The 14,332-nt window shown below is 47.4% G+C and overlaps 1 protein-coding gene across 1 annotated transcript in view; it reads left to right on the plus strand.

The window, feature by feature from the left end:
- Positions 1 to 14,332, plus strand: part of WDR88 (WD repeat domain 88) — a 41,887-nt gene that overhangs the window by 3,530 nt on the left and 24,025 nt on the right. Inside the window, exons 2-4 of the mRNA XM_012810530.2 lie at positions 4,677 to 4,787; positions 11,576 to 11,664; positions 13,582 to 13,645. Of these exons, the coding sequence (XP_012665984.2) occupies positions 4,677 to 4,787; positions 11,576 to 11,664; positions 13,582 to 13,645 (264 nt within the window). The remainder of the gene's footprint in view (positions 1 to 4,676; positions 4,788 to 11,575; positions 11,665 to 13,581; positions 13,646 to 14,332) is intronic.

A 14,332-nucleotide genomic window follows, 5' to 3' on the forward strand; every position in this document is an offset into this window, starting at 1 on the left:
GGTGATATCTCAAAGTAGTTTTGATTTGCATTTCTCTGATGATTAAGGATGGTGAGCACTTTTTCATATATCTGTAGGCCGTGCGCCGATCTTCTTCAGAGAAATTTCTCTCCAAGTCCCTTGCCCACCCTGAGATGGGATCACTCGTTTTCTTCTTGCTAATACGCTTTGTGTGACTATTATGCCACGAAGTCATGGGGCATAGGTTCCAGCACCTTATATTGCCATTACACGGGGTCTCTTGGTTCTCCTGTGTGCTTGCTATTTGGCACACCTATTTTGCCACGAACTCATAAGAAATGGGTTCCAGGAGCACCCTATGCTCCTGTTCCACTGGTTCTCCTGGCTCTCCTGTGCTGTGCTATATGCCTATTATGCCATGAATTCATAGGGAATGGGTTCCAGGAGCTCAGGCTCCTTTCCGTTGGTTCTCACAAAATGGGCTTCTCTGGGTGGAGCAGGCTGGCACTCCAGCTGAACCCCGGTACCTTTCTCTTTGGCTTCCTTCTTCTTCTGATCATTTTTCTTCACACATTTCAGGAAGCTATCTCGGCTCTTAGAGTGCTTAATATGCTCAGTATGAACATTAATCCTCTTGGCAAGAATCTTGCCTTCAGCTTGTTTACAACAATGCCAACAGCATGCTGGGTGACAATGTAGACCCTCCCAGTTTTGCCTTGGTAACATCTGTGTGGCATGCTTTTCTGAGAAGTACCCGTTCCCTTGATGTCTACAATATCATCACCTTTCTTGTAGATTCGCATAGATGTGGCCAAAGGAACAACTCCCTGTTTTCTAAGTCCTAGAGAACATGTATTGGGTGCCTCTCCTCTTTCCCTTTGTGTTTGTCATTTTGGGGAATTCCTGAAAGGTGGTGTCTCCAGCTGAAAGGCCATAAAAGTGGTTTTGATGGGTTTTGGTGTGAGATTTTTATGATTCGTTAGGCTGACAGGCAGAGAAATTCTACAGAGTTCTAAGAGGAATGTTTGTGACCTAGCATTTTCTACTAGGCTAAACTGCTGATCCCTCATAAAGGCTACAGAAAGACATTTTCTTCAGTGCTGCAAAGACTCAGAAAAAAAAAATGATTCTCTGAAGAATAAATTACTCAAGGGCCAAGCTCAGTGACTCATGCCTGTAATCCTAGTGCTCTGGGATGCCAACACAGTAGACTACTTGAGCTCAGGAGTTGAGACCAGCCTGAGCAAGAGTGAGACCTGCCTCTAAAAAAGTAGCCAGGGCTTGTTGACAGGTGCTTATAGTCCCAGCTACTCAGGAGGTGGAGGCAAGAGAATCACTTGAGCCCAAGTGTTGGAGGTTGCTGTGAGCTGTGATGCCAGAGCACTCTACTGAGGGTGGCAAAGTGAGACTCTGTCTCAAAAAGAAGAAAAAAATTACTCAAGGGAGCACTCCAGCGAAGACTGGAAAATCAGAATTAAGAACTCAAATTTTAAAAAGTGGTTTAGAGACAGTCATGTAATCCCAGCACTCTGGGCGATAGAGGCAGGTGGACTGCTTGAGCTCAGGAGTTCTAGACCATCCTGAGCAATTGCAAGACTTCATCTCTACTAAAAATAGAAAATCCAGCCAGGCTACTGGTGGGTGCCTGTAGTCTCAGCTACTCAGGAGGCTGAGGCAAGAGGATAGCTTGAGCCCAAGAGTTTGGGGTTGCTGTAAATGAGGCCATGAAGACGCCAAGGCACTCTACCCAGATCAACAGAGTAAGACTCTGTCTCAAACAAAAAAAAAAAAAAAGGAAGACTCTTCAGAATTCCATAAATTAAAACAAACAAACAAAACCAGAGTGTCTGGTCTTATGTCCTTGCCAAGACTCTTGTCTCTCGGCTGGGGGCTTGGTGGCTGCAGAGCCGCAGCTCCTGGCCCCGTCCCAATGTGGGGAGGCGCTCGAGATTTACTTGTTGAATAAATGTACGGCAAGAACCAACGAGTTTTGTTTTTCACAAATTGAACCATCCTCTGCTTGGGTTTTACTGGCCCTTCGGAAATGTGTCCGCATGTTGGGAACTTCGCTCCGCAGCCCCTTGGGACCCCTGTCCAGAACGGACCCCAAACCTACGCTCAGAAACCAATCCGGAAGGAGGTCTCTGGGAGGGCCCGCGGCGGGGGCAGCGGGATTGTCCCCCTCCTCGCATCCATCTGTTTTTCTAGGATGGAGTAACGTTTTTGTAACGAGAGAAATAAACCAAAGCCTAGGGCATTGCTTTCAGGCCCGGGCAGCAGAAGAGACTGCGGGGCTGGGGCCACCGAGAACAGGGATTTGGGAGCGAGAGTCACATCCTGGGCGTGGGGGGGGAGGGGGGCGGCTCCTCGGTGGCTGCTCCCAGCTCCTGCCCCGCCACGCGCTCGCAGCGCCCCAGGGGCCAACCCATGTTCGCCTTTCTACCCCTGGCGGCCGAGCCTGCTTCCCCGTGTCCCCCGGTCCCGTGGCGGCCGAGGCTGCTCCCCTGTGCACCCCGCGTCCCGCTCGCCTTGGAGGGGGGTATCCTCTCCGCCTGACCCGCACCCCGCACGCCGCCTCCCCACCTCCGTATCCTTTCGCCACCTGCTGACCTCATGGCAGCCCAACTGCCTGGACACAGCCCACGTTTCTTCACACCCCCCTCCCCCGACCCCACAACTCAGCGTCTCAGCACCCCTGAACACGTCGCTGTGGAGAAAGGAAGGGGAAAGGAATAATTTCATGTTTGTTCCCTCCGTTCCCCTCCCTTTTACCTGGGGATATTATCACACACCGTAAGATTCAGCCCTGCAGGGCGTACAATAGAATGGTTTTAGTGTATTTAGAGTTGTGCAACCCTTGCCACAAACAGTTTAGAACAACTTCATCACCTGAGTAACCCCATACGGGGTCGCAGTCACTCTCCGTCTCCCTGTGAGCCAACTCTTCCTGTCTCTGTAGATTTGCCTGCTCTGGCCTCCTCTATTCGGTCTTAGAACCAAGCCACTTCCCGTCTTTTGTCACTGGCTTCTTTTGATCACATAGTATTTTCAGAGTTCATACGCGATGCGGCATCTGCTACTTCTTTATTTATCGCCAAATAACATCCCATTGTATGCCTGTGACATACATTATTTATTCATTCATTAGTTGAATGAGTTTGGGTTGTTTCCACTTAATAACACTGCTAGAAACATTCTGTACATATGTTCAAGTTTTTTTTCGGCCAGGGCTGGGTTTGAACCCGTCACCTCTGGCATTTGGGACTAGCGCCTACTCCTTTGAGCCATAGGCGCTGCCCATATGTTCAAGTTTTTATGAGACCTTTCATTTCTCTGGGATATATGCTCAGGAGTGAAATTGCTGGGTCATATGTTAATTCACATGTTTAGCTTTTTGAGAAACTGTCAAACGATTTTTCCAAGTGGCTGTACCATCTTACCTGCCTACTGGCAATGTATGAGAGTTCTGATTTTCCCATGTCCTTGCCAATACTTATTGAGACAAGAGGATCACTATGTCACCTTTGGTAGAGTGCTGTGGCATCACAGCTCACAGCAACCTCAAAAAATTAAAGAATAAAAAATAAATTAAGAAAGATTATTGTCTTCCTATTTAACTGAGTGGCTCTGCAGTGTAGCTTGGTGAGTAGGGCACCAGCCACATATACCGAAGGTGGTGAGTTGGAGCCCAGCCCAGACCTGCTAAACAACAATGACAACTGCAACCAAAAAATGACCAGGTGTTGTGGAGGGCACCTGTAGTCCCAGCTCCTGGGGAGGCTGAGGAAAGAGAATTGCTTGAGCCCAAGAGTTTGAGCTTGCTGTGAGCTGTGACGCGACAGCACTCTACCAAGGGTGGGCAACAGAGCAAGACTCTGTTTAAAAAAAAAATTAGTTGACTATAAATGTGAGTGTTCCTTTCTGGGTTTTCCATTCTGTTTCATTGACTGTAGGTCTATCTTTATGCCACTATTACACTGTTTTGTTCAGTCACTTTGTGGAAAGTTTCAAAATCAGGGAATGAGAATCCTCCACCTTTGGTTTCCGTTTTCAGCATTGTTCTGGCTATTCAAGTCCACCTGGATTTCCACGTAAGTTTTAGGATTAGCTTGTCAATTTCTACAAAGAAGTCAGCCTGGATTTTGGAGTGATGGTATTGAATTTGGTAGATCGTTTTGGAGAGTATTGTAATTTAACTATTAAGTCTGCCCATCTATGAACATGGGATGTCTCTCCACTTATTTGAGTCTTCATTAGTTTCCTTCAACAACGTTTTGTAGTTTTTAGAGTGTAAGTTTTATATTTTCTTTATTCAATTCATTCCTGCCTATTCTTTTTTTTTTTTTTTTTGAGACAGAATCTCCCTCTGTTGCCATGGCGTCATAGCACATAGCAACCTCAACCTCTTGGGCTCAAGAGATCTTGACTCAGTTTTTTATTTTTGGTAGAGACGGGGTCTTGTTCTTGCTCAGGCTGGTCTTGAACTCCTGAGCTCAAGCAATCCATCCACTTCAACCTCCTGGAGTTCTGGGATTACAGGCGTGAGCCACTGCACCTGACCTCCTACCTATTCTTTTTGATGCTTTTGTAAGTGGAAATGATTAATTTTTTTCAGGTTGTTCATTGCAAATGTTCACAAGAAAATTTGATTTTTGCACATCAACCTTGTATTCTGCAATCTTGTTGAACTCATTTCATCTATCCATCTTTTTCAGATTCCATTTAAAGTTCTGAGGGGACACCAGCACATTGTGAGTTCCTGCCATTTCTGTGTGGATGACACAAAGCTCCTCAGTGGTTCCCACGACTACACAGTGAAGCTGTGGGTAGGTGCTCCCCGCTCCCATGTTAAGTTCTCCTAGAACTAAAACATTTCATAGGGCAGCGCCTGTGGCTCAAAGGAGTAGGACGCTGACCCCATATGCTGGAGGTGGCAGGTTCAAACCTGGCCCCAGCCAAAAACTGCAAAAAAAAAAAAAATAATAATAATAAAAATAAACATTTCATAAGTTTAGGCACTTCTTGCGGAGAGTTCCCCAGTGCTGAGTACCCAGACAGTCATAGATTCCAAAGGTTTGAAGAAGTTAATGTAACTTCTTCTTCTTCTTTTTGAGTCAGAGTCTTACTCTGTTGTCCCAGGCTAAACTGCCCTAGTGTCAGCCTAATTCACAGCAACCTCAAATTTCTGGGTTCAGACCATCCTCCTGCCTCAGCCTCCCAAGTAGTTGGGATTACAGGTGACTGCTACCATGCCTGCCTAATTTTTTCTACTTTCAGTAGAGCTGGGGTCTAGCTTTTGCTCAGGCTGGTCTTGAACTCAAACGGTCCACCCACCTTAGCCTCCTAGGTGTGAGCCACTGTACCCAGCCTAGTGTAGTTTCTTGAAAAAATGGAAAAGCGATAGAGACTACTAGACTGAGAGCCCCCAAAACTCTTTTCTTTTTTGAGACAGAGTCTCACTCTGTCACACTAGATAGAGTGCTCTGGCGTCACAGCTCACAGCAACCTCAAACTCTCGGGCTTAAGTGATTCTCTTGCCTCAGCCTTCTGAGTAGCTGGCCTATAGGCAACCAGTCACAATGTGTGGCTACTTTTTCTATTTTTAGTAGAGATGGGATCTGGTTCTTGCTCAGGCTGGTTTCGTACTCCTGAGCTCAAGCGATCTACCTGCCTGGGCCTTCCAGATGCTAGGATTACAGGTATAGCCACTATACGCAGCCAGAACCCCAAAACTTTTGATGGAGGGGGGCAGAGTGTCCCAGCTGTGCTTGGAGCCTCCCTGGGGTCTCTGAGCTATATCATCTCCTGGTGGTCTTCTCATCTAGAAAACTCAGTTCCATCCACAGAGACTATATGGCCAGGCCTGGATGGCCACAGCGGACAGAAAGGTGACCAGGCTTGGGATTTGTTCACGAAGGGTGGTTGAGAGAGGCATCCTGAGTACAGTTCAGTACCCCAAGATGCAGGAGGCAGGGGCACAAAGGATGGGGGTGGTGACTGCAGAGATACAGCCATCTGGAACCATTCTAGGGCCTTGCATGTATAGCCAGCAGGCCCTGATGGGCCTGTCTGGGGGCAGTGCTGGTCAGTTGTGAGGGGACAAGGAGGGAGTGGGCTGGGAAAAGGCAATGGCTGTTGGGACCAGGCTGCAGATGTTGGTGTATGTGTCTGTGACTGTCTTCTCAGGGAGAGGATGGGCAATTCTGAGTCATGCTCTCTCTTTTGGCTTGAGAGGCAGGAGGGGAGAAGGAGTCACGGCTGGCTCCTGGATTCAGTTTGGATATTGGGCAGAAAATAGTTCCTCACCCTACTGATGACCTCAGAGGAGCATCTTCTGTGTCATCGGTGGGTGCCAAGATCGGAGCAGCCAAGCAGGAGGGCTACTTCAGACCCCACACGCCAACTGTGTGATCCTGGGTGGTTATAGAGCCTCCTAGGCCTTCCTGGGCCTCCTGGCCCTCCCCACGTCTCCCAGAACCAGCTATACTAGAGCTGCCCCAGGGCCTGCCCACCCCTCGTCAGGGTGCAGCAGACACTTCTTCCTTCTTTCTGCTGCTGTCCTTATAGACTCTCCTGTCCCCAGAGCTGCAGAGTTCCATGAGGTCCTTTTTGGGAAAACTACTGATTTCTATAGGAGCTTAAAACCTTTTCTGGACCCTCTGGGATGACTGAGAAGCCCCGGGGGCAAGAAGTTTCTGCTTTTGTTGTCACCCAGAAGAAGGGAGGTGGTAACTTTCCCAAGTGTGCATTTTGCTTGCCATCTTTTTTTTTTGGAGACGGTATCTTACTCTGTCACCCTGGGTAGAGTGCTGTGGCATCATAGCTCACAGTAACCTCTAATTCCTGGGTTCAAGTGATCTTCTTGCCTCAGCCTTCTGAGTAGCTGGGACTATAGGTACCCACCATCATGCCTGGCTAGTTTTTCTATATTTAGTAGAAACAGGGTCTCACTCTTGCTCAGGCTGGTCTTGAACTCTTGAGCTCAATTGATCCACCTGCCTCAGTCTCTCAGAGTTCTGGGATTATAGGCCTGAGCCACCACGCCCAGCCTTTTAATGCTGTTTTTAGTAGAGATGGGGTCTTGCTCTTGCTCAGGCTGGTGATGTAATCTTTTAAAAGCTCCCTTTCCCCCAATTGGAGATTATTGTGAATAATTTGGAAAGGTCATAAATGTAGGAAGAATCTGGGGGAAAATGATGTTCTTAACCCCATAACCAATCTCCCTTTAATACAGTGACATTTCTCTTTCTGGTCATTTCAAAATAAGTTTGGGGCCAGGTGAGGTGGCTCACACCTGTAATCCTACCACTCTGGGAGGCTGAGGCAGGTAGGTCCCTTGAGCTCAAGAGTTCAGACCAGCCTGAGCAAGTGTGAGACCCTGTTTCTATTAAAAATAGAAAAACTAGCTGGGCATAGTAGTGGGCGCCTGCAGTCCCAGCTGCTCGGGAGGCTGAGGCAACAGGATCACTTGAGCCCAGGAGTTTGAGATTGCTGTGAGCTATGATGCCATAGCACTCTACGCAGGATGACAGAGTGAGACAGAGTCTCGAAAAAGTAAATAAATAAAAGTAAGTTTGGTAATTTTTCTCATATTACAAAAGTAATATGATTTACAGGAAATACATGAAAACATATAGAAGGAAGAGAAACCTCATCATTCCATGGCCCCAGAGGTAATGCTGTGGAAATGGAGTGTATAGATTTTTTTTCTTGTACCTGCACATATGCATATGTTTATGAAATTAGGACCATATGACATGCTGAATATGTAAACATAATAAACTTTGGTTACAAATACTATCACATCTTCTTTATTTTTCCAACTTATCAGAGACTCTACCTCCTCATTCATTAACAGTCTGACCAATATTCCCCCTTAAGTTGTTTGGGTCCAGAGCGGTGGGGTCCTGCTTCCAAATGACAAGTGAAGAGGAAGCCAGCCTCTGTCCATGGTTGCTGTTCCTTCTCTTGCCATGTGGTGTCACTATTGAGTAATGAACCTGCGCAGCCCTGGGGACAACGGTTCACACTCCTGCTGCCCCTAACTGGTCCCGGGCCCCTGTCCCGATGGCATGGGCCTTGGTTTTAGGCCCCAAGGTAATAATTTTCTCAGCTCCTAGTTGCATGTTTTTTTCCCTGGAGCAACATATGAACCAGGCAGGGAGGCTGGATCCCAGGCTGTCAGAAGCAGCCCTTTCTTCCCAGGCTATTAGACTCTTGAACCCAGGCCACCAGCCTAGAAATGTCTTGCCCTGGTGAATTCCTTTTTGGGATCTCTGCTGTCTTTACTACAACGAAACTTTGAGCAGAGCCTGCTGGGTTCACCCAAACATGACCCCTTTGTTTCAAGTTTTATGGGGCAGGAGTTAGGGGTCCGGGTCTATGCAGAAGAGAGTTTACATAGGAGGTCTGGGACTGCTGTCTTTAGAAAGGCCTGCTAGCAATGCTGCTCTTGGCTTGCATCTGGGGACTTGAGTAGTAAGCAGTTCCTGTAAATGCTGTGAGACTTTCTCTAGGTCATAAGGGTGGCTGACACTGCCTCAACTGTTTATGCAAACGGATTTCCTTCGAGGAGTTTGGAATTTTGGTGCACATCAGGCAGATGGTGCCTACAAGACCAGCCCCAGTATAAACCCTGGGGACTGAGGCCGATCATTTCACATGTATTGTTACAGTTAAGCACTTCTTGAGCAACTATATGGGAGAAGAAGCTTGGAAGCCTGTTCCCACTTTCCGCTGGACTGTACCCCAGGCGCTGTTCCCTTTGCTGGTTTTACTTGTGTCCTCTCACTGTGAACACCGCTGTATGGGGAGTCCAGTGCATCCAAACCTGGGGATGATCTTAGAGACCTCTGACATAGGGTCCTTTGCCTCTTGCCAAGTCCTGAAGTCCTAATGCAATGTAGTCTCTGCATATCAGGGGCCATTGTCAGGCTGAAAGCTCCATTACAACACAGTGTTACAGAATAACATGAGACTCTCCAGTAATTCTTTCTCTCTCTCTCTCTTTCTTCCTTTCCCTTTCTTTTTCTTTTTTGAGACAAAGTCCCAAGCTGTTGCCCTGGGTAGAGTGCCATGGCATCACAGCTCACAGCAACCTCAAACTCTTGGGCTTAAGTGATTGTCTTGCCTCAGCCTCCCAAATAGCTGGGACTACAGGCACCTGCCATAATGCCCGGCTATTTTTGTTGTTGTTGTTGTTGTTGTTTTAGCTGTCCTGGGCCGGGTTCAAACCCACCAGCCTTGGTGTATGTGGCTGGCACCCTATCCACTGAGCTACGGGCACTACCTTGCCCTTCCTACCCTTCCCTTCCCTTTCCATCTCAAGCTGTCACCATGGGTAGAGTGCTGTGGTGTCACAGCTCACAGCAACCTCAAACTTTTGGCTCAAGTAATTCTCTTGCCTCAGCCTCCCAAGTAGCTGGGACTACAGGCGCCCTTCACAACACCTGGCTATTTTCTTTTCTTTTTATTTATTTATTATTATTTTTTTTAGAGACAGAGTCTCACTCTAATGCCCTTGGTAGAGTGCTGTGGTGTCACATTGCTCACAGCAACCTCCAACTCCTGGGTTCAGGCGACTCTCCTGCCTCAGTCTCCCAAGTAGCTGGGACTACAGGTGCCCGCCACAATGCCTGGCTATTTTTCTGTTGCAGTTCAGCCTGGGTTTGAACCTGCCATCCTTGGTATATGGGGCCGGCGCCCCACGCACTGAGCCACAGGCGCCGCCCAATGCCTGGCTATTTTTTGTTGCAGTTGTCTTTGTTGTTTTAGCTGGCCTGGGCCAGTTTGAACCCACCAGCCTTGGTGTATGTGGCCGGCACCCTACCCACTGAGCTTGGGCACCATCCTTCCTTTCTTTCTTCCTTCCTTCCATCCATCCATCATCTCACTCTGTCACCCTTGGTAGAATGCTGTGGCATCATAGCTCAAAGCAACCTCAAACTCCTGGGTTCAAGCGATCCCCTTGCCTCAGCTTCCCAAGTAGCTGGGACTACGGACACCTGCCACAACACGTGGGTAGTTTTTCTATTTTTAGTAGAGATGGGGTCTCGCTCCTCCTCAGGCTGGTCTGGTACTTCTGAGCTTGAGGGATGCTTCTGCCTCAGCCTCCCAGAGTGCTAGGATTACAGGTCTGAGCCACTGCGCCTGACCTAGTAATTCGTTGTCTTACCAGTGACACTTGTTTTAAGAGAACTTCCAACCCTGCCTGTCCTGAAAAGCTGTTAGCACGTTTCTTACTACAAATATTTAATCTTTGCCACCACGGGTGCTCTCTGCTTTAACACTTTGCTCTGCTCTTATCACATCCCTTCCATACTGACCTTCAGCATGGCTGTTGGCCGGGACCTGGTGCCCCAGTGCTGGCGAGCTCCAGCTTGGGCTAACATCCCCCTTTTGGTGGACACCTACACCATTACCGCTGTTTTTGGCATCACCTATAATGCACAATGACCCTTTTCATGCATAAGTCTTTTATTATTATTTTTATTTAAGATCTTTTAATTTTTTAAAATTAAGTCATAAATATGTAAATCATGCATACATTAATGCATTTATGGGGTATAATGTGCTGATTTTATATACAATTTGGAATGCTTACATCAAACTGGTTATTTAAGACCTTTATTAACAGATGCTTGCAGTTTGTTGACTTTTTTTGAAAAAAATCAAGTTGTAAACTTTTTTTTTTTTAAGAGGCAGAGTCTCACTTTGTCGCCTGGGTAGGGTGCTGTAGCATCACACTGCTCACAGCAACCTCCAATTCCTGGGCTTAGGTGATTCTCTTGCCTCAGCCTCCCAAGTAGCTGGGACCACAGGTGCCCACCACAACACCTGGCTATTTTTTCGTTGCCGTTTGGCTGGGGCTGGGCTTGAACCTGCCACCCTCTGTATATGGGGGAGGTGCCTGTGGTTCAGTGGGTAGAGCCCCCAATTTTTACAAATTAAAAATAAAGTTCTTAAAAATCTCAACTTGACCATATATGAAACAATTTAAAAACCTTTAAAGGTGTGTTGAGAAAAATTAGGCTGTGCACAAGTCTTTGATTACAATTCTGGTCATTTCCTTTGGAGAGACTCCTTCAGAGTAGAACTGTTAGGTGAAAGGATGTGAGCTTTTAAAAAGGTCTTGAAAGATGTTGCTAGATTCTAAAAGACTGTTTGGCCAGTAGAGAAGGAAAAAAATGATCTGTTTGGGGCATGGTGGCATTGTCCCAGCTCCTTGGGAGCCTGTGGTGGGAGGATCCCTTGAGCCCAGGAATTTGAATCTAGCCTGGGCAACGTAGCAAAACCCTGTCTCTAAAAAAACAAACAAAAAGAAAAAAACCCATAAAAATATGTTTATAGTTCTGGTCCCAGAGCGACCAGTTTCCATCTGGTGCCTGTGGAATTGTGGAGAGTTTCCCGTGGAGGCTGTGCGTGGCTACGGGGTCCTCCCCGCTCCGGGGAGAGGTGTTGGAAAGTCCCTTCACCCTTTATGGTGAATCATTAGACCTTAGGCTTCTTGTACTCTGCTGCCGGAGACAAGTTAAGGGCTGATGTTGACCTTGGCCCACAACTTCAGCAAATGGGGCAGTGACCACTCTCTCTCTCTCTCTTCCGTTGATTTGAGGATGCTGCTGATGGATCTCTGATTCGCGATTTCGAGCCCCAGCCCCAGGCTCCCATTTTAGAGTGCAGCCTCACGGCCGACAGCAGAAGGTGACTGTACCTGGGGGAACGCTGCTGGGGAAAGCGGGAGTGAGCAGGCAGGCCGGTGCACAGCCGTGTCTGCCATCGTGTTTTGCTTTATTTCGTTTGATTTTTGAGCGTCTAAAGCAAATATACAATTATATTTTCATATATTCCTGTTTTTTTGTTTATTTATTTATTTTTTTCTGTGAGACTCAAGCAGATACAATAACGCTTGGAAAACTGAAAGTGTTTAAAAGAAAAAAGCCAGGCTGAATTTTGTTTGTGGAGCTTCTATTCCATAGTCTCATGTAGACTGTTGTAGCTCAAAGGACCTTAGCAATTTCGTCCTTAGCAATTCAAGGCTTCATTTCACAGTGGAAATGGAGGCCTGGGACGCAGAGGCTTGACTGAGCGGCCACTAGGAGAGGGCTCAGGGGCAGCAATATACCAGAATGGCTTCCAAGTTGTTTGCTCAAATCCACTCACCCAGACATGAGATGGGCCTTTAACAGACAGGAAATTTGCTTTAAAATGGATTTATGGCTGGGCATGGGCCACACCTGTAATCCTAGCACCCTGGGAGGCTGAGGTGGGTGGACTGCTTGAGCTCAGGAGTTCGAGACCAGCCTGAGCAAGAGTGAGACCCTGTCTCCACTAAAAATAGAAAAACTAGCTGGGCGTTGTGGTGGGTGCCTGTAGTCTCAGCTACTCAGGAGGCTCAAGCAAAAGGATCACTTGAACCCAAGAGTTTGAAGTTACTGAGACTTAGGGTGATGTCATGGGACTCTACCCAGGACAACACAGTGAGAGTTTGTCTCAAAAAAAGAAGAAGAAGAAGAAAATGGATTTACTTTTACCTTCAACTGGTATGGGGGCTGGGCACAGTGGCTCCTGCTTATAATCTCAGCTCTTTGGGAGGCGGAGGCAGGAATACCCCTTCCAGTTAGGAGTTTGTGACCCGCCTACAACACAAGGGCGACACAAGGAGAACTTGTCTCTATAAAATATAGAAAAATTAGTGGGGTGTGGTGGCATACGACAGTAGTCCTAGCTGCTAGGGAGGCTAAGGCAAGAGGATCACTTGAGCCCCAAAATCCAAGGCTGCAGTGCTCTAGCCAGAGTGACAACAGAGACATGGTCCCCACATCAAAAAATAAAAACAAACCCCAACTTAGTGTGGGAATTTAATGTCTTTTTTTTTTTTTGGAGACGGAGTCTCACTCTGTGGCCCTGAGGTAGAGTGCCATGGGGTGTCATAGCTCACAGCAACCTCAAACTCTTGGACTCAAGCAATCCTCCTGCTTGGCTTCCCAAGTAGCAGGGACTACAGGCACCTGCCACAATACCTGGCTAGTTTTTCTATTTTTAGTAGAGACGAGGTCTCTTGCTGGGGCTGGTCTCAAACTCCTGAGCTCAAGCGATCCACCTGCCTTGGTCTCTCTAAGTGCTGGGATTACAGGGGCGAGCCACTGCACCTGGCAGAATTTAACCTTCATTGATCCATTGGGACCACTTATATAGAGGACAAACTTGCTACAGAAACATACAATATGAGAAGATGAGAACACATTTATATATTTTTGCTAAATGCGTAAGAAAAGAACAAAATGAGCAATGTATTAAAGCATTTTCCTGCAGAAAGAGCCTTAAGAGCAGAGAGGGAAGGCATGGATCCTTGCGAGTTACAGAGATCTCTTTGAAAGAAGAAAGTAAATTACGGAATAAACAAACACAAAAATGATACTTTTAAAGCATATTTGGGTGGCTTCAGGACTCAGGACGATAGTGGTGCTGTAGGTACCAGGGACTCTGTTTTATGAGATGTGCTCTCAGCAGGCTCATGCCCTCTGTCCCAAATTATAAAAAGAAGAAGAAGTCCTCCTAGAAACCACAAGCATGATAGTTCCCGTCGTTAACACCCAATGTTTGTTGATTTATTTCCAGGATTATTGCTTCATCCTATGACAAAGTAGTGCAGACCTGGGACCTCGAGACAGGCAAGCAGCTGGTACGTGTGCACCCTGCCCCAGCGGGGCTATCACAGCACAAGGTCTTGACTGGGCCTTAGGTAGCTTTTGGGCTACACCCAGGTAGGGGGAGATGACAAAGGTCCCAGTCTTCGAGGAAAGGAGGGTTTGCTCAGGGACTCAAGATGTAGATGTGAACAGATCCCTACAGCAGCCACTGCTTTCCAAGCCACGACTTGCAAAGATCAGAAGGTACTGGTGACGGGGGAGGGCAGGGGAGAAGGAAAGCTTCCCGTAGCGGGCAGATTGAAGGCTTCTGCTAGAAAGGCAAGAAGGATTGGGGTACTCAGAAGCCAGAAGAAAGGGCTGTAGGGAACGGCCTTCCAGATGTCCTCTGGGATGTTTAGATTGGATGAGGCATAACCTGGCCAAAGAACCAGGGTTCGGGGCCTTCCCAGTCTGTTTGCTCTCCATCCTGGAGGGCCACCATCTGCATCCTTCCAGCAGGCCTGAGCCCCCTCCCTGTCCTGCTCCCACACCCAGCCTGCCTACGGGACTTCTCCTCGGGGCCACCTGCCCCACCCCCACTGGCAGCTTCTCAGGGCCTAGCTTCTCCCTTCCTCTTCTTTTTCCCCTTAAAAGACAACTTTTCTTGTTAACACAATTTATATTCATTGTAAACATTTTTAGAAAGACAAGATAAACTACATTTTTCTTCTTTTTTTTTT

The sequence above is a fragment of the Otolemur garnettii genome, unplaced genomic scaffold (genome assembly GCF_000181295.1).
Source record: "Otolemur garnettii isolate 467f Iridium unplaced genomic scaffold, OtoGar3 scaffold00135, whole genome shotgun sequence".
NCBI lineage: Eukaryota > Metazoa > Chordata > Mammalia > Primates > Galagidae > Otolemur > Otolemur garnettii.